Here is a 20,903-nt window from a genome sequence, read left to right as displayed (position 1 = left end):
ATTTACTCCCTAATAAATGGGGTTACAATTATGTACATAAATCCTAATTCTACAACAAATTTAAAAGGGAAAGTGTTGTCTTTAATAGCCAGTGATTCACAATTCTAGATGGCATTGCAATCCTTAATACATTTACCCAATGCAGAGAGGTGCCGTTTGATCACTCTTTATGTGTACAAAGGACTGATATGGACCCCAGTTGCACACATAGCTTTATTCTGAACTTACAGAAGTGAAGTAGGAGCTCCTCTTCTTTTTCTGGAGAAGTGAAAGTCAGACAAGTTCATTTCAACTCCCCTCTATCATGCATACTGTAGAGAGCTCTGCAATCACCATTTGATTTAAGTGAAACTAATTTTACTAAAGACCTGACTTTATTGTGCTATTTCTGAATTTATTCATTATTTTATTATTTACTAAATTTCTGAACCACCTTTCATCAGAAGAACATCTGAACAACCTCATTTGCCTGTGGTTTTTAAACGATATAAATTTATTTATTTGAAAAAAGGATTGTGACAATTTAAGTTTAAGAAGTGTAGTGTTACTACCAACTAATTAATTTATCAGATGTACAAAGCTCATTTAATGGACTTTAGGGACAGTACTTTGGGAAAAGAGGGAGTTTCCCCTATAACTAGTTTTAAATGGTATTGCTAAGAGAGGAAAACACTTGCTTCTATGTGTCCCAGAATTTCTAAAAACTAGTGTTTTGCCTAAATTCACATTAAGATCAGGAAATGGTAATACTCACTAGTTTTATCTAACTGAATCGTTATTTTTAGCATTTCCCCCTATTTCTTAATAATTGCTAGCCTGGGACAATATTTAAGCTTCAACTCTAGTTACTTTTGCATTTGACAGCTACTGTGTAAATTGAAATTATTGTGTGAGATTTTATACACCCCCACCCCCTGTTCTTGGACTCTTAATTCTGATTTTTAAAGTGTATTGGCAGTTATTTAAAATATTTTGAAGCAAACGGCTGAATATTTCCTGTTTAACCAAATCACAGACATTTGTTTTTCTCTATTTGGAATACTATTTGATTCTAAAAATAATTAAGGCTTACTTAGTTTTAAAAATTGAAAATATATTACAAATACAATGCACAAGAATCCAAACTTTCTAACAACCTTTATTTGAGGCACCGACAGTTGTCATTCTGGGTAAATATATATATATATATTATAATGTCTAATCTTAGGTAACACTGCCCTCAGAGGGCCAAGGTAAGTAAATTCAGTTTTTATAACAATTATTTTGGCTGGGGAACTCCTTTTAAGGTTGCTTCATTTGAAATCCTATTTGTTTATTCATCTTATATTTGTTATATATATTTCATGTAGTTTTCATTTGTTTTATTTCCTCTATTTTGCTGTATTATTTTATGTCTGGTTCTAAAGGGCATCTCTGTATTTATACCTGGTTTATAAAGGCATAATCTAGTTTGAAATTAAGCAATCCTGTCTACTTGGTTTCTCCCCAACACAGGGGCTGCTTAGTAAATTGATAAAGCATTTCAAACAGATTTTTTTTGGGGGGGGGGACATTGTGTGTGTATGTAAGAGAGAGAGAGGAGAGAAGAGGAGAGGAGGGAAATCTCACTTTTGTCTATTCAGCAGCTGTTGCTCCCTTTTAGGAAGTCCAATGCTGAATTCTAGTGTATTACCGTAACTCTACATGTGAATTAGGTATATTTTTCATGTGTGATTTTTCTGTTAGGATGATTTTTCCTCTACTGTTATCCATATGGGTAAAAGTTCCCCTTCCAGTTCTGCTATCCTAAATTAGTTGAAACATGTGAACACATCTTCTTACTAGAAGTGTTATATTCAGGCACATCTATTTTCAAGGTTAAACAACACTGTTTGACTTCAGCTCCAGAGGTGCACTCTATTGTCTCTTGAGACAGGCAGATGCCAACAACTTTTCTTAAATGATCTAGGCCAGGCATAGGAGCCAACTTCTGGGGCTGAGGGGTCTTCAGCCCTCCCAATAAAATATTTGAGGAGGCTGCCCCCCCCATAGTTGATGGGCATTGCCATTCAAATAGTGTGAGTGCACTGCATCATGTGATCAATTATATGGGGCAGGTCTTACCTGACCCCCAATATTTTATTGAAGTTGGCACCCCTGGGGCCAGGGATGGGAACCTGTGTTATTTCACTCTGGGGGGATTTCCTGCTACCAGGGCTTGTGATTCTGTCAACATGCCTAGTTGACCTCTGAATTGGAGAAATGATATGGGCAGATGAATGGTTTTCTTCCAAGCACTTTCTTTTGGTAGAGCTTAGGCTCCTTGGTTTTCTGAAGGGGAAACAAATTGGTTGGACTTATATCAACAGGGGATGAAAATTAAAGACCAGGGACAACTCACACCCCGGCTAGTACCTCTTAATCTCCTACCTTTCGGCAGGAGATATAGAAGTATAGTCAGCTGCACCAACAGGTTAAAGAGCAGTTTTTATCCTTGGGCTATTGGGCTGCAATTGACTTCCGACAAGCACACAGAGTGTGAACAAGGCTGAGTGTATGGGGGGGGAGGGGGGCTCGTTTAATTTCACTGCACACAGGTGGTGTAGTGACAATAAATGTTTATTTATATTTATTTTATTTACCAATCTGACTAAAAATGAGGTAGACCTCATTTTAAGGTGTCCTCTGTGGTGGTAATGGCGGTGAAGAAATTACACTTCTCTGCCATTGTTACATTGACACAGTTTTACTATTTGGAATATTCTGCTTGCTGAGAGGACTGTTACATAATATTTATTTATTATTATTTATTACAATAGCCCCAAAGGTAGTGAGGAGAATCCCTCAGCAACTTCAGCAGCAACCAGTTTATCATAACACTTTGATGATTAAACCATGTGTATCCATTCTAGCTTAGACTCTGTATATGAGAGCAGCACCTATGATGGTGGCTCCAGTGTGTGTTTGTCCTATTTTTATATATAAGTTTCCGCTTGTTCAGCCTGAGAATATGGACAAGTTGCTTGGAAGACTGTGTTCCAGACCACTACCATGACAGTTTAAGAACACTAGAAGGGGACTGGGCATGCGGGTGAAGGAAAATGTGCATGTTTCCCTGGTTGAGAGCTGTATTCCAACTAGAGATGTGAAAGCCCAGGGATATAAGGTATAAATATTGCCCCCAAGTCTGTCCACCTCCCAAAAAATGGAAAAAGGAGTGCAGAATATTTTCTTTTAGAATGACAATTAAAATGTTAAAGACACCCCTATGATGTCTAAAAATTATGAAACAGAAGACTTATAGGTAAGACAGTATAGATAATTCCAATTCCTGTACACTGAGGATAAGCAATCCCTGAACTGTAAGCTGAAAAACTTCTCAAATGCAAGAGCACAATGTATTTCTACTTCTTGGGGGCACTGTCATTATCACACGAGAAAGAAGAAGGGAACAACACCTTGTTTGCTTTGAAAGAGTGGAGAAACTTGTTTCAATCTAGGAAGGAGGAGAAACAGGAACTGAAACTGTTAAGGCCAATTAAATTTCATGTATATTCATTGATTCTCCCAGTTCTTTTTCTCAGTTCTTTTTAGGGAAATAAGTGCTGTATGTCTGCTTGACACTGTGAAGGACTGGAGGATACACAATAATTTTCTTGGTTTTTCTATTGTTGATGGTTTCTTCTGTTCTTATTGTTTTTTTGCCTGCTCCTCATAAATTGGCCGAAGAGGTCCTTTACAATTCAGTAGCTTGCAGCTCCATTTGTGAAATATTTTTTAAAGTAAATTCGTTTTGCAGTTATTTTCTGAATAAACTGTATTTTAAATATATAACGTAGTTTTTATGACAAACCAAGTTATCCATGATACATTTTATGTTCCAAAAATAATAAAACGACTTTCAATCAGCAAATGGTTATATATTTTCCCATTCCCTTCCCCCAGATTTCTTATTTTTCTAAAACTAACCCCTTGTGGGAATACTTCGTGGGTGCACCTGCACCTACGGTCGTTTATGTTTGTTTGTTATTAATTATGAGCTATTTAATGTATCCCTCCTCAAGAAAGTGAAAGTGAAAGGAGGACCCAGCAGGCGGCTTGCCGCTGAGATCCCTCTGCCGGGACTTTTTGGCTCCAAGTTCAAATTGTTTGGTGGTCAGTTAATCTGCTTCCCGCCCTTTTCAGGGGCAGCAACAGTGTTCTGATTGGTAAAAGTATTGATCATGACGTTGTTTGTTCTTGTCAATAAAAGGCTGCGGCTCCCCGTGCTGGGCGAATAGGTGTGAGATAAGAGAGATAGAACAAGACATAACAAGAGAGAATTACGAGAACTAGCTAGCGTGGAAGACGGTGGAACGGACAAGCCCAGAGAGAAGGTTGCGTGGCAAGGTACAGAGAGAACGAAACAACCCACGCGGGTCAGCCAAAGCCGTCTTCAAAGAGACCATGGTCGTAGTCTTTATTTCATTTTAGTTTGAATTTTTACCGTTTACCAGTGTTTTATTTGGCCGCCGTTTTGGCCACCTTTATTTTGGTGCTTTACTTCCGGAACAACTTAAGAGGTCGCAAGCGCCTGCAGATCCATCTACGAGGCATTCATTCATCCATTCAACTCACTCATCCTTCAGATTCAGGCCGGCGGACAATCTACTTCACGGCATGGTGTGAGCTGGGCTCCGGAATTACCGGCCGTCCCGTCCGCAGGCTTGGCCGGTGCTCCGTGCAAGGGCGCACGTGAGGCGCTGGCCACCAGATCCCCCAGCAACTGGTATCCCGCGTGCAGTTGACTTTGTCCTGTGCGCGGGAGGCTCCAGCCAAAGAATCCCCGCAACCCCTCAAGGGAAAAACAGTTCCCCCCATGGCTTCAAGATTTCTTGAAATTTTTACATCACTATTTCCAACTTCATTGAAGAGAATAAGTTGTGAGAACTTAATTGAAAAAAGCCTCCTTCAGGCCAACCACCCTTGATAATTCTTGGCTAGTGTAACTTACTCTTTTAGACAAAACAAAATAAAAAATAACAAAATTCCTTCCAATAGCACCTTAGAGACCAGCTAAGTTTGTTCTTGGTATGAGCTTTCATGTCCATGCACACTTCTTCAGATACACTGAAACAAAAGTCACCAGACCCTTATATATAGTGAGAGAGTGGGGAGGGGTATTAATCAGAAGGGTGGTGGGAATGGGTGATTGGTGTGGAAAACCTGTTGACGACTGTTAACGACTGCAGTTGGTCTTACAGGAAAAAGCAAGAGGTGAGATGGCTAAAAATAGCTTTGTCATGTGTAATGAGATAAGAATCCAATGTCTTTGTTCAGACCAGGTCTCTCCATGGTTTTAAGTTTGGTAATGAGTTGCAATTCAGCAACTTCTCTTTCCAGTCTATTTCTGAAATTCCTTTGTATTAAGACAGCTACTTTGAGATCTTGTATAGAATGTCCTGGAAGATTGAAGTGTTCTCCTACTGGTTTCTCTGTTTTGTGATTCCTGATCAGATTTATGTCCATTTATCATTTGGCTTAGGGTTTAGCCTGTTTGTCCAATATAGAGAGCTGAAGGGCACTGTTGGCATTTGATGGCATACACAATGTTAGAAGATGAGCAATTAAACAGTCCTGAGATGGTGTGTTTGATGTTGTTGGGGCCAGTAATGGTGTTGTCTGGGTGTATGTGGCAGCAAAGTTGGCATCTGGGTTTATTGCAGGTTCTGGTACCAGTGTCCATGCTACTAGAAGGATTTTTTTGTTTTGTTTTGTTTTGACTATGGCGGACCAACAGCTACCTACCTGTTACTCTTTTAGAATAAGATGTTGGAGCAAGTGGTGACAACTCCAGGCTTTCTTGGTTGACACTATTTAGATCAACATGGCCCAACATTTCATACCAAGTGTGCTGCAAGAGTACTTTGACATGAAACCTGCAGGCTGCACAATGCCTTGTTGTGTGGCATGGGGGGGGGGAATTTGACTCCCCCATCTCTTGTGCTGCCTTCCCAAAATTGACTAAGTGAGGGGCTGGGATTTGGGAAGGAGTTGCGAAAGTCTGGCAGGGTCCTAGAACTCCCCATCTCATGTCTGAGTCCTCATGCTTCCTTCCTAAAGCCCAGCACCTCACTTGCCTAGCTTTGGGAGGGCAACACAAGGGCTGCAGGGGAGAGATCAAATGTTGTTGAGGACCACTGAAAAGGCACTGAGGGCCGCATATGGCCCTTGGGCTGTGCGTTGGATCAGCCTGATTTATATACTTTCCTATCTTGGTCCTAGTTTTGAGGGTGAAACAGCCTTTGTCATATTGTACTAGGAACTTGAAAAGAGAATGCATCTCATTTGGTTCTGTTGGACCTTTCAGCAACTCAGTACTTACTATCAACCATAGCATGTTTCTGAGGCATCTGGCTGTTCGCCTCCTTTCAGTCCCTGTGTGCCCCCAGAATCTGTCTCTGAGGATCTTCTGGTGCAAATTTTGTGGGGTGACTACAGGAGGGGAGGAGAGGAAAGGAAAGGAAAGGGAAGGGAAGCCTCATTAGATTTCACCTTAAATGAGCAAAAAAGAAACAACTATCCACTTAGCACAGCAGCATTCTTTTTATAGTAATCTATGTTTTCATTTTAAAACCATTCTTGCCCCCTGAAATAAATGGGGTTTAAAGATCCACATCTTTGGCTAGATGTACTTGGATGTTAAAGACCTATTTTTCCCAATTTAATTTAACATTATTAAAGAGAGAAAGAGCATCAGTTAAGCATGTACTTAACCTTTCCACTGGGGAAAAAAATTGAAACATGAATTTTGAAGTTTCTCCTGAATCCACAGCTGCAGCCTTGGTTGGACCTTCCTGTGCTTTATTTTCTAAGAAGAATGAGTTGAAATGTCTGTGATACAACATGAATTAGCTTAATCCTATTTTAAGCAATGCTCTGTAGTAGCTTTAAATAGCTTGACCGATATATAAATGATGTGAATTACTCAGTTTTCTCCAGTGCAGTGTACAAAATTAGAGACCTCTTCCTTAATTATAAGGAGTATGTTTCTGCAACCTAAAAGGCGTAAATGTAAGCAAAATAATAATTTAGCTTACATTTAACACAGCAGGAAGTTGGATAGAAAATAATACTCTAAAGCAAAACTACTGCTATCTTAACTACTCCAGAGTTGCACTTGATTAAATTATCACAAAGTGTTTCCTTCCTTCTGTTTTACTCTATGGATTACTGGTCCACTCAATTTAGCTTTTCAAATGTGAATATTTGACCTTGCCTTTCATGTTATATATTCATATTACTAATACTACTAGGGAGTGGAAATGTCACCTTACATATGTGGTTATTTCTATCGTTCTTGTCTTTCATATGAAACCAAAAGTAAACACACCTTAATATTATAAGAACTAAAATGGTTGCAGAGAGCTTTTAGCAAAATTCAGATTTATCTCATTTATTAATGATCTTATTTATTAATTGATAGAGTTATTAGTTTGGTAAGTCAGCAGAATGCAACAAACACTCAAAAAAGTCTCACAATATCCTTGCTGATGAAATAGTAAATGTGGGCTGAATTACACTACTACCATGTCAATCCACAGGTATTTGAACAAACGGATTCAGTTAGGACATAGAGGGGATGCTTATCAAATCTGCAGATAACACAAAACTCAGAGGACTAGTAAACCGAATAGATGACAAAATCAAGATTGAAAACTATCTTGACATGTTGGATACTTCGCTGAATTAAATTCCTATATTTAGGTTCAGAAAATCAAAAGGATACATACAGGATGAAAGAGATCTGTTTTACAGGATCTAAAACTCTTAGCTGATGACAACATGAATATAAACCAGCAATGCAGTGCACCTGCAAATCATAAGCTCTAATAACTGAAGCACAGAGTCAAGATTGATAGTTGTAATACTTCCACTCTGTTCTGAACTGGTTCGGCCACTTCAGAATGCAGTGTCCTGTTCTGGGCAGCACATTTTAAGAAGGACATTGACAAATTGCAGCATGTCTTGAAAAGGGTGACCAGGATAGTGAAGCATGTATAAACCAATCCTTGCAAGAGATAGTTGAAAGATCTAGGTATCTTTATCCTGAAGAGGTGAAAATTAAGGGAAAGCATGATAACAGTGTTCTTAGCAGCTGTCACACAGAAGATGGTGTAGACATGTTCTTGCATTGAATGTATCATCTAGTTGGCCCTGAGAGAAATCCCTGCCTATTTTAAACCCTCTGGGAGGGAAGCAATCTTATCTCAACTGTACAGTGGTACCTCGGGTTAAGAACTTAATTCGTTCTGGAGGTCGATTCTTAACCTGAAACTGTTCTTAACCTGAAGCACCACTTTAGCTAATGGGGCCTCCCACTGCTGCTGCGCCGACAGAGAACGATTTCTGTTTCTATCCTGAAGCAAAGTTCTTAACCTGAAGGGTTATTTCTGGGTTAGCGGAGTCTGTAACCTGAAGTATCTGTAACCTGAAGCGTCTGTAAACTGAGGTACGACTGTACTGTACTGAGGTTTGGAAAAAAACTAGAGATTCCAGCTGTTTTCTGCAGCATCAATGAGCCCTTGTGGGAAATGGTGTTGGGCATTCTCCTTGCCTGAAGGCAAACACTCTCTCCTAGTCATTTGTGAATGTCTAGATGTCCAGTCAAAGGAATGCACACATGAACATATTATCAGAAGATCCGACACAAAAGCACAGTTGAATCAAATAAGCTGTTTCCAGAGAAACATTTTTTAATTGAAGCAGAGACAAATGTCATGCTTTCAATGTCTATTTTGTTTTTTACTGTTACAGGTAGGTAGCCGTGTTGGTCTGCCATAGTCAAAACAAAATTAAAAATTAAAAAATTCCTTCCAGTAGCACCTTAGAGACCAACTAAGTTTGTTCTTGGTATGAGCTTTTGTGTGCATGCACACTTATAAAGCTCACACCAAGAACAAGCTTAGTTGGTCTCTAAGGTGCTACTGGAAGGAATTTTTAATTTTTAATTTTGTTTTTTTACTGTAACTATGAGGTACATCAAAATTGTTCAGAATAGTGGCCAGGGTGGAAGAGAAGTTAGAATCAAAACAGTGGTTCATGGGCAGAGCTGGTGCTCAACATACAGTGGGACACCATCCAACTTCTTTTCAGGTGGACCTAACATCAGTCTGCTTCTTTTTTGTGGGCATAATTGAATCTGGCTTAATTTGAAACAAAAACATCCCACTCCCCCCCCAATCCAAATGAAACCACTCCACTTCATTTTTTCCCTTCCATTTCTAGGACTGGGTACTTTTAAAAAAATTAAAAGTAGAAGAGAATTAAATAAGCCAGGTTTGCAAGGTTTTTATCAACCTGTGCTACTGTGCCCTTAACAACAGTTAAATCTGCAGAGATTCACAGTAGAGGATGTTTAGGTACGTTCCTGAATAAGGTTTCACTTACTGATGTCTGTAAATCTAACTATTGTTAAGCAAACAGGATGAGACCCATGCAGTTTTTTTCTGATCATTTGGCAGCACTACAATGAATATTTCAAGATATACATTCATATTAATCCTGTTTTCTTATATAGGTGAATATATAAAAAACTGGAGGCCAAGATACTTCCTATTGAAGACAGATGGCTCTTTCATAGGCTATAAGGAAAAGCCGCAAGATGTGGACCTACCATATCCTCTTAACAACTTTTCAGTAGCAAGTGAGTATCTTCAGTAACCACTCAAATTTTATTTTAGCGGATCACCAAACTCACAGTACACTGAAAAACATTGGAAAGGCATATATTTTAGCGTTGTCTTTTAAATATCCTTTTGGTTTGGTTAGAAATTTGAAATATTCCCCCCCCCAAGTCCAGTTCCTGTATAAAGTTTCATACACAAAATAGTTATTAGACCCCCAAACTCTGGGACCTGGAAACATCTGCTGAAACCTGTACATTTTATATAGAATTGCTATGTATGCAAAACTCACATACATACCTATATAAGGAAGTTAAGTGGAGCCTTCTCTAGATTTAAAAATAAGTTTTTAATAGAAATGCAACATGATGTTCCAAGCAAATCTAAAAAAAGATGAAATACATAAGTTGCTTTGCTAAAATGGTGTAATGTTTGCATCACAGTGTTGTAATTCACATTAATATTTCTTGGTTTACAAAAAATAAGAATCCATTCATTCTGTTTCCTAGGAAAATGTTGGTGTTAAGTCATTAATCATAATAATTTTAACAGTAAAATTATTTTAATCTGTTTCAAGGATCATAACAGAAAAGTTTTCTGGGGGGAAAGAACATCAATAGTTTACTATACCAGAAATGCTGCTTTACAACTGCAATTTATCAGCAGTTTCAGTGCCCTAAAATCTTGATTGGATGTGGTGGCATTGAGTATTATGAATGAATGAATGAATGAATGAATAGAAAGAGAATGGTAGGGTTGCCATATTTCAAAAAGTGGAGCTTTTTTGGCAAAGTTGTTTAGTATATGGTAGATATGGATCTAGACAACACATTACTTAAAGAGCTACATCGTTTGATGCATAAGCACTTAATTCTGAGTAGAATGGATTGTGGTGCTGGATGATCAAGATGTTATGATGTTGTACTGGATCCAGAATTTTCGGACACCACCTTGTAGCGGGTGGTGGATCTTTTTGAACTCCTACAGAGTAGTTCCTCTGTATGATTTGTGGTGACCCTGTTTGTTGTGGGCTGCTGTACCCTCAGTCCTTGGGGGATGGATGCAATTTCATGCCATCATGTAGGGAACACTCTTCTAAGTGTATAGTTTGGCATACTCTTAAGCTTATTTGAACTTCCAGTTTAATGGGGATATTTGAGGAATGTCATACACCTCTCATTTTATTTATTTTTATTACAAGTCAAGTAAACCTCCAAAATGACAAGACAAAAATGCCACACCCATGCACTTTTCTTGAAAGAATCCACACAAGAACATTCTGTCAGTAAAAATAATGTTAATATTCCATGCACACAAAACTAAGAATATGGTCATATCAGTCCCCATTAATAATGCAGTAATGTTTCAGAGGTGTACTTTGGCCACCTCATGAGAAGAGAAGACTCCCTAGAAAAGACCCTGATGTTGGGAAAGATGGAGGGCACAAGGAGAAGGGGACGACAGAGGATGAGATGGTTGGACTAGCATGAGTTTGGCCAAACTGTGGGAGGCAGTGAAAGATTAGGTGTGCCTGGAGTGCTCTGGTCCATGGGGTCACGAAGAGTCGGACACGACTGAACAACAAATGTTTCAGAAACTTGGTAGATTTTGCAAATGAAAATTTTTATATGTGCTGCTCTTAGTTTGAAAACTCGCTATAATGCATAACCTATATTGCAAAATAAAACAATATGTAAGTACTAGGTCAGTTACAATACCTAATAGTGAAAATAATCTCTTCCAGTGAGCCATGAGGAAGCATAACTTTATTCCTATTATTATTTATTTTTATTGTTTCTATTTAACATGTGTTAGCATGTTAATACAGTATGTTTTGTAGTTCAAAACTTATAGCAAATCTTATACCAATATAGCTGTGTTTGCTGACACTTCCTTAGCTACAGAAGCAGTTGAACTGTGTAATTCTGCCCTGCCCGCTTTTTTATCTGTAGAAACTTTAGAAACTAGTGCATACATTGTGTCTCTCTCTCCCTAAAGAGTTTAGAAGGATTCTGACAGGATTTAGAATTTTCTAAAAATACTCACCTGCTTGTGAACACCCTGGGTTTCCTTTTGAGAGCAGAAATGCAGTGTATAAATGACTTGATAAAAATGCCCAAGGAATCATAGCAGGAGGGGCCTTGGAAAATGAGTGCAAGCAAAGGTTCTTTGGGTTGAGCAAGCATACAAGTTGCACTTCCCTTGCAGTTGTAGACATCACTTTTGGGACTTAAGCTGCTCTGTAGAATTGCTCATTAAGATGACAATAATTTCAAATATTTATCATGGATTGACATCCCCATAGAATGACTAAAATTGTTGAATTGGACATATGCATTTAATAAGCTTCACTTAGGCCAGAGCTACGCATTACATGAAATGTGTGGGTAGCTGCCAAATGGAGCAACCACATGTTTAATTTCTTCCTCCATAACATCTTGATGTGTGCTTCTTTGATCCCACTGAACATTCTTAGCTGCTGCTGTCAGGGAAATGAGCATTTCCATGATGTCAAGACCTAGGTAAGTTATCTTCAGAATTACAGAGGGAGTGAAGGTAATTAACCATACGGTAGCCTTTTGGCAGAATCTGACAAATGTAATGTGTAGTTTTGGCCTTAGGAGAGCATAATATTGTATATATGTTGGTTCTTGAAACGGACTGTTCTTAACCATGTCGAGAAATGTTAATTAAAAAAACTCTTTAAATTATTAAATGTCCTTAATGGAGGACATTAAATGTCCTTAATGGGAAAAACTATGCTGGAGGTTAAATAGTTAAACATTTAACAATTCAAACTTTAAACTTTTAATAATTTCTGAACAGATGATATTTTTTTTGGTAGCTTTTTTTTGGAACTGGCAGGTTTTAGGCCGTCTAATTGGCTTCCCAGCTTTACAGAGTAATTACAGCTTCAAGCAAACTTTGTCATCTGTGGTTCAGAATGGTGTAAGATAAACAAAATGTTTTGATATACAGCTTGTAGTTAAGAGCTGTTCAGGAGAGTTTAACATAACCGTGTCATTTAGAGACTAGTGCAGTTTTTGTTTCAAGCCAATAGTTGCAATATTACAATATTTTTGAGTGTGCCAGACGTTTTAGGGACGTGGTAAGGAAAATCACTGGGCATTTTAACACATAATTCTAAACCATGGTTTAGTGCTACATGCATGAGCCTCTCCTCCTTTGGCATGGTCACAATAGATTAGAAGCTTCTGCTTTTAAACTATCCAGAGCCCTTTTTGTGTCCAAATTTAGGAAACTCTGGATATTTTAAAGTATAATTTAGCCAGGCCAGGCTCAAATGTGTGTTTTTAGTTCTAAAGTGTGGGTGGAGATATGCCATAGCAAGATGGGCAGGTGGGAGGACACAAGCATAAACCTATTTTTTTGTGCTAAATCATGGTTTAATGTTACATCTAAGACAAAACAGTTGTTTCATGTTATAGAAATGATCCCAGTGGTTCAGAAAACTTTTAAAATAATGTTCACCATCCTGGCCATGGAACAGAAAAAGGGGAAACTTTTTCGCACTTTGAATATTTTGCTAACATCATGTGCCTATTTATTATTGTGACAATGTTCGATCACTCCAGTTATTAAATTCTTAAAACTCTTATGACTGCAGTTGTCTTGAATAATACTTAGAATAAAAGATGTAAAATAATGATCCATATTTCTTGGTTGTAGATAACTATCATGCTGGGCCTGCCTGTTTTTATTGGCTTGCTCATCTTTTTCAGTGATACTCTAGAGTTCCAACTGTTTTTTAATTGAGATTCATCTTTTTAATTACATTTGTTTATGTATAGCAGCAAACTTGAAGAGGAGATGATTGCAGTGTTCACTTGGTAGTGACCCAGCAATGGCTTGAACATTCTGAGCCAGTACCAGTCGCCAGATTAATACATTTTGTACATTTAATTATTTTCCAACATTCTTTTTCTATAGGTGCATACAGTTTTCATTTATTAATAAAGAATATTATAATAGTCATTCATAGCTTTGTTTATTTAAGGGAAAGACATCTAGCTGAAAGATGGAGCCCCATGCTTTGGATGCATAAGAGTTAAGGTTCAAACATTATTAAGCATGATTATCATAATCAAAAGCTTGGGAGAAGAGATACATCTTAACTTGGTGGTGAAAGTATGCTAATGTCAGCACAAGACAGCTCTTGCTGGGAAGAGCACCCCAAATGTCCTTTCCCTTGTTGCCACTCTCCAAAGCTCTCTGATAGGAGACACCAGGAGAAGGGCTTAAGATGATGAACTTAGTGAGTTTCAACATGCATGTATGTGAAAATCTGATCATTCTATTTATCCCTAGAGCAATACAAAGTAATTGAGTGGCTTTATTTATTTGATACATGTCACCTTCAACATAGATTTATGCTCCATGGGTGGCTAACAGAGTAGTGAGAAAAAAAGTACAATTTAAAAAACAACAACAATGCATACAAACTAATGTAGCAAATTAAAACAGCAACAGCTGGTAAACTCAAACTAATACAGCAAATTAAAACAGCAACAGCTGGTAAACTCAAACTAATACAGCAAATTAAAACAGCAACAGCTGATAAACTCAAACTGTTCTAAGTTAAATAATGCTTATGATAGCAGTGCTTAGAAGCCCGGAACAACATAAATGTTTTTGTCTGGTACATAAATGACAGTAATGAGATCTCTAGGTGGGCATCCTTGGAAAGGGCATTCCAAAGGTGACGAGCCACCACAGAAAAGACTCTCCAGTTGCTACCTTCCACTCTGTAGGGACATGCAGAGAAAGACTTGGGATGATCTAAATGGATGAGCAGATTGAAGAAGAAAGTGCAACAGATATCTGGGTCATAAGCCATGTAGAATTTCAAAGGTTAAGAGTAGCATTTTGAATTGAGCTCTGAAATTCACTGGCATCATTAAGAGTTGTTTCACTACAACCAACCTAGCAGGGACCTCACCTGTTTTCCAAGATGTTTATAGTCAGAGGCTATGAGATTATATCCCTTGGCTGCAGCTCACCAGGCCCTGTAGATTTGAATTAATTCAAAGTTCCCTTACTAACTCATTTCCTAGCATGGGCTGCAGCTCCCTCCTTGCACCATTCATTCTAGTAATGCAGCCTTAAGTACTAATGTAGTCTTTAACTGTAGTCTTGGATTGAAATAAAAAGTGTATGTACTTGGAACAAACTAGTTCATATCCCCATATTATAAAAATCAGCATCTTGAAAATGTTTCCCCCCCTAGAATGCCAGCTAATGAAAACAGAGAGACCAAAACCAAACACATTTATTATCCGATGTCTTCAATGGACCACTGTGATAGAAAGGACATTTCACGTAGATACGCCAGAAGAACGGTAAGAAATGAATGAAAGTGTTTCTTGTTATCAAAGATTTCTTGTTATACAGGCAGACTTCTATAAGGAAAAGATTTGCTCCAACTTCTAGACTTTGTGTGCATTTCTTTGTGTGCACACTTTCAGACTTTGTGTGCATTTCTTTCAAAAAATGTGAATAAGTATACACAAAATAGTTCTAATTCACGGATGGCATCTTTAATGTTTTTATAACTTTTTTAGTTGGCTTTATAATATTTCAATCTTGTGTATTATTAATACACAGTTTATTTAATTAAAAAGGTGTGTTTTACCCTATAAGTATAAAGTATCAACATACAGGAAGATATAGTACTTGATGTTGATTGCAAGTTTATGATTTACTGTAATTCATTAATGTTGAGTTCTGCTGTGTTTTGCAGTGTCAGTTGAGTTCTGGTTGCTAAATTGTATATTGATTTGTGTTTCCTTTCATTATTCTCTACATTTAACTTTATCCCTAACTTTATCGGTGTATTCATAAATTTAATGTATTCTAATTGTTCTTATACAGTGGTGCCCCGCTAGACGAATGCCTCGCAAGACGAAAAACTCGCTAGACGAAGGCATTCGTCTAGCGGAAGGCTGCCCCGCAAGACGAATTTGTCTATGGGGCTGCCTCGCAAGACGAAAAATTTTCGTCTTTTTTCGTTTAGCGAAAGCGCGGCTGTCATTGCTGCTTCGCTAGATGAAAAACCCGCTAGACGAAAATTTTCGCAGAACGAATTATTTTCGTCTAGCGGGGCACCACTGTACCTTGATTCTAAATATATTAGTCAGAAGAAAAATTCCAGTACCATCAATTAATTGACATACTTTCCAAGGTCCCTGTTCTACTTAGAGCAAATACTGATTCTCCTAGTTACTCCACTTCCTCTGTTAAGTGAATATAGTTGCCTGTTCAAGCATGAAACGGGGTGATTTGCTTCAGTAGTATTCACTAGGAAATAGCTGACCCAGCTTGACAAAGCATGTTTTTTGTAGTATGCTACTACCTTACAGTATCAGCCAGTGATTTCCTCAGCAGGAGTGCTGTGGAAGGGTCTGACGTGTGCCTGTGACAACTTATCCAGTGCTCTATGCCCAGAGTGGGGAGGAAGCATTGATCCCACCCCTCTCTACCAGCTACTGAGCAGGGGTATCTTAAGGAGGAGGGAATAAAGATGTTTTTGGGTGTATTGTTGTTTTTGTTTGTTATGGTATGTGTTTCTGTGATTTTATATTGTAAACCACACTGTGATCTTCAGATGAAGGGCAGTATAGAAATTTAATCAATATAGTTTTATATAAACTATATAGTATCAGGATATTGCAGGTCTGGTTTTTTTTTTAATTCAGAAAAGCTTTTGGGTAAAAAGCATGCCTTTAAAGGATATTGTAGATCATTTGTCCTGGGCACAAAGCTCCAACATAGCTTAAAAGATTGGACAGGATACACAGACATTTGCAATACCATTCAATTCTTATGAAATAGTCTTTTCCTGTAGATCTTTGAATATGTGGTATTTGGTCCAATTGATTCCTTACACCTGCTGTTAAGCATGTAGCTCTCTCATGGGCACAGCTTTCTGATCATGGGAAATCTGCCTATGGAAAGTCAGCACAAAAGGAAATACCTGAGCACAGGGTGCAATGTATACATTATAGGCAAATGCAGTAGGTGATTTGATTGCCCTCCATTTTTTCTATATTTTACACGGTTTATGTAGGTATTCCCTCATGCCCCTTTTAGTTGTATATTTATGAAATGTATTTATTAATAAAACTGACTTATTTTTGATAGGGAAGAATGGACAGAAGCCATCCAAGCAGTAGCAGACAGGCTTCAGAGGCAGGAAGAAGAAAGAATGAACTGTAGCCCAACCTCACAGATTGATAATATAGGAGAGGAGGAGATGGATGCTTCCACAACCCACCATAAAAGGAAGGTAATTGGAGATTCCTTCCTATATTTTAAAAGTGCAATCTTATTGCATTGGCATATTTCAGCTTGTAATTTGTGGTGAGCTCAGTTCTCCAGTAATTTTGTGTATTTCATTATAATAAATTTGGAAAGCTCAAATTCCGGAAACTCAAATGGCAGCATTGTGCTTAACTCCTTCTAAATTGCCATTCCATTTCAGACACAATGACAAATGATGCTTTGTTCATGATATTGTCATTCTTGTTATTGTAACTGTTAAAATAAATTTAAAGATCTGTATGCCTGGCAACTAAAAATACGCCGTCTTTGCGTAAATTATTACTTCTTCAGAGAACTGTATTATTAAAATATATTGTATTGATTCTGAAAAGGATTGCCATTTCAGTGGATTGACCTGTACCTTCCGACCCAGTGAGCAAGCAGCCTCCAAAACTGCTGTAATCAGTTGCAGTGTTTCCCCACAAAAGGCCACAAGCCCATGGTTTCCTGGCTAGCTGAGAGCTCTTAGCTGTTTGGCAATGGTCACATGGCCATACATCCCTGAGCTATATTGGGGCACAGCTGCCTGTGCTAAGGACGGTCTCATCAGTGCAGCACTGTAACATTTGTGGATCATTTCCATAGAATACACTTGGCATATTTTGGACTTTGCGGTAACTGTAGGGTCTTGACTGTGGGGTGTTCGTAAATTGTATCATACCGCAAGTGCAATATTATATTTAGAGCTGATATGAAATGTTTTGCTACAGATGTTGAAATGTGACAGCTAGCTGAAAACATGCCAAACAATACAAACTGCAGATGGAAAACAATTTTCAGAAGCCAAAATGTAATCAGTGTCAAATATACTTCTTTTAAGACCAATAAATACTGTTTCAGGTGTTGCTAACACAAAACCTTTCATGTAGGCTGTCTTAATATTCAGCAGGTATTAATAGTAGACAACAAATACATTTTTTAAATCATATGAATTTGTCACCATTCAAAATATCTTCCCGTTCAGCTTATACTATGTAAAAACAATTTAAAACCATAATAAATCTCAAACTATATGCTAGTAATAATAGCAGTGGGGAAACCTTTCAAATCTTTTAATTCATTTCCATCAGCCAGTTATCCTAATAAAAATAGAGCCTTCTGCCTCTTAGGCACCTTTACTAAAATCAGTAATGAATAGAAACATTTTAGTGCCTGCCTAAATGATAGTAAGGAAGGGGCTGATTGTATCTGTCAAGGCAAGGAGTTATTCAGAGTTAATTCAGGTTTGTATTATATTAAAGAATAATGTTGCTTGTATTTTCCTTGACTTTTTAACCTCCCAAACCCCTTTATTATCATTTATCATTTATTAAATTTATATACTGCCCTATGCCCACAGGTCTCAGGGCAATTCACAGGATAACATGAAAGCAAATATTTACTGGTAACACTTTTATTATTATTATTATTAATTGAAAGGCTGAACAACTTGACTAAAATTATTTTAGTTGTTAATATTATATCATAGTATATTCAGGGGTTTCCAGTGTGGTGTGCCCACCAGTACCTCCTATGGCACTTGCAAAAGGTGTTGATAAATATCCCCTCAAAAACCCACAATTCTGCAACACTGTTAGCTTTTCTTGTTCCGTTCCTGTTTGCACTGACTCAGCCTCTACTACATTGAGCATACTCCCTTAAATGTGCCTATATTTTGTTGGATACCAGGATTGAACATCTATTCTCCCATCCATTTTAATATCTTAATATCATTGATTATTGTACATAGTTAATGTTATACATTAGCTTTGTCACATATTTCTATGTCTAAGACCAGTGATTTTTGTAGCAGATGGTACTCTTATGTGAAGAACATAATCAGATTATGAAACAAAGAAAGACAAGTGCTCTGTTCCAAGGAATAAATCTGTACAGGAAACAAAGTATTTATTTAAGTTAAATAAAAAATTGTTTTATCATCATTAATCTGATTTTACTTCAAAGCTTTTCCTTTCAAATGCGTTCTTAAGTATGAAGAATTTCCCCCCTGATTCTTTTGCCTATTGTGGCATCAAATAGTGCATAGGAGATGAGGTGGTTCTGTTGTTTGCTATCCCATTGCCATGCTTGTGGCATTGGAGCAAAGAGACAAGCCACCCCCGACCGATGTGTGAGTCCACCAACAGCTGTTGGTTGTATTGTGTTTGCATCTGTATTATAATTTTGGTAGAATGGAGCCATGTAGATAGGGCGCTGTATTTCAGTGGGCATTATTACTAACTTACCAGTAAGTCCATTGATTTCAGTGGGGCTACCCTGAGTATAGCTTTGTGAGATATAATCCATGCTTCTCTAGGCCTGTTATTGAGAAATTAATTACATGGTAGTGATAAATGATGATAGAAATTGTAGTCCAACAACTTCTGTAGGGCACCATCTTGGGTTCCTTGGCCCTAGGCTGTTCAGCTGCTTGGAAAATTTCTGAGCCCTACTGATGAGAGCTCTTTAGCTGCAGGAAACATAAATAAAGATTTACTTTCCAAAAGCCCACAGGGACAGAACTTAACAAAACCTTATGAAACATCCATAGAATACAAGGGGTAGCTTTAACTACTATGCGTTCTTAATGTGTGTTTTAGTGAGATATTTCTCTTTAAACAAAAAAAGTTGATTAAACTTGAGGATATATATTCAGAAACAAAATAGTTCATAGCTGTCTGTTCAGGATTCTTTGTGGGCATGCAAAATTCCTGACACTCTGGGTGGCACTGTTGCACTATAGCAGATCAAAGGAGTTTGTTACACTTTGGATTCCAGTTACTATACAATAGTTAACTTTCACATATTTGGAAAGCTATCATTTATGCCCAACCTATAACTAAAATGTCCCAAGTTCCACCCAAGATGGTCAGGTGCAAAGAAGGACAGTGTTCCTACAACTTTGTTTTGAAGAAGAGGTGATTTCAGCTCATGACAAGCTACAAATTGCTGAAATTCCCTCTTCTTTACAAATATTAAAGATTCAGTAACACTGTCCTCTTTCCTGCCTAGCCACCAACAGGGAAACATATTTTAATCAATCCTTAGTTGCCAAAGCTGTCCCCCTTCCTTTTTTTTGAAGCTTTTTCTTCAATGAGATTATTCCATAATAAAATCCCTCTTTCCGTTGTGAAACTTCTTATAGCACACAAGGTTTGTGTACTGATGTTTTGATTTTCTAAGGCCTTGTTTAGATTGCTGAAATTTTATTTTTGTTCTCTTATAACAGATAAAACAAACAATTTGCAAACTCTGTACTCAGAATAAACAAGCTGATTGTTGGCATTATGCTGCAGTCTGTGACTGGCATGGTATATGATCAGCAAACCATGTACATTCAGAAAATCTGCCCATGTGGAGCTTCAAAGCCAGCAGCATTATGGTGTTGAAGAAGGCTTTAGGGAGCTGTCGTATTTCTGCGTCCCTTGGCTCTTCTGCCATTCATAATCATTTTTAAACTGGCATCAACAACAGTCAGTCAAAGCTAATAATTATTCTTATGTGTAATGTATATCACTTATGGAATATAGGATCACTTACATTTCATACATGGGTACATCTCCTGGGTGCCAACAACTGCCCATACATATTGGTCGTTCTTGAAACAAACAAGGGAGCTAAAAATGTGACCTTACAACAGAGGTTTTTTTTTTTCCTGTTTGGAACTTCATCCATGTGGTCTATACACTTGTGCCTTTTTCTTGGTAATTGTGGTGTTTCATGGCAGGACAGCAGCATTTTAATGAATACAACATCTGCAAGGTGTAAATCCTACTAATTCCCAGTGTTGTGCTCCATACAGACAATGAATGATTTTGATTACTTAAAACTACTTGGCAAAGGCACATTTGGCAAAGTTATTCTGGTTCGAGAGAAGGCAAGTGGAAAATATTATGCTATGAAGATTTTGAAAAAGGAAGTTATTATTGCAAAGGTACA

The 20,903-nt window shown here is 37.7% G+C and overlaps 1 protein-coding gene across 3 annotated transcripts in view; it reads left to right on the top strand.

Annotated features, from left to right (window-relative positions):
• The window catches only part of AKT3 (AKT serine/threonine kinase 3), a 98,284-nt gene that overhangs the window by 41,968 nt on the left and 35,413 nt on the right, over positions 1–20,903 (top strand). For all 3 annotated transcript variants that reach the window (XM_033144374.1, XM_033144373.1, XM_033144375.1), the window contains exons 3-6: positions 9,539–9,664; positions 14,893–15,004; positions 16,806–16,950; positions 20,767–20,898. In XM_033144374.1, coding sequence (XP_033000265.1) covers positions 9,539–9,664; positions 14,893–15,004; positions 16,806–16,950; positions 20,767–20,898 — 515 coding nt within the window. The remainder of the gene's footprint in view (positions 1–9,538; positions 9,665–14,892; positions 15,005–16,805; positions 16,951–20,766; positions 20,899–20,903) is intronic.

The sequence above is a fragment of the Lacerta agilis genome, chromosome 3 (assembly GCF_009819535.1).
Source record: "Lacerta agilis isolate rLacAgi1 chromosome 3, rLacAgi1.pri, whole genome shotgun sequence".
Classification (NCBI taxonomy): domain Eukaryota; kingdom Metazoa; phylum Chordata; class Lepidosauria; order Squamata; family Lacertidae; genus Lacerta; species Lacerta agilis.
Note: the sequence above shows the minus strand (reverse complement) of the source record. Positions and strands in the feature narration are given on the sequence as shown.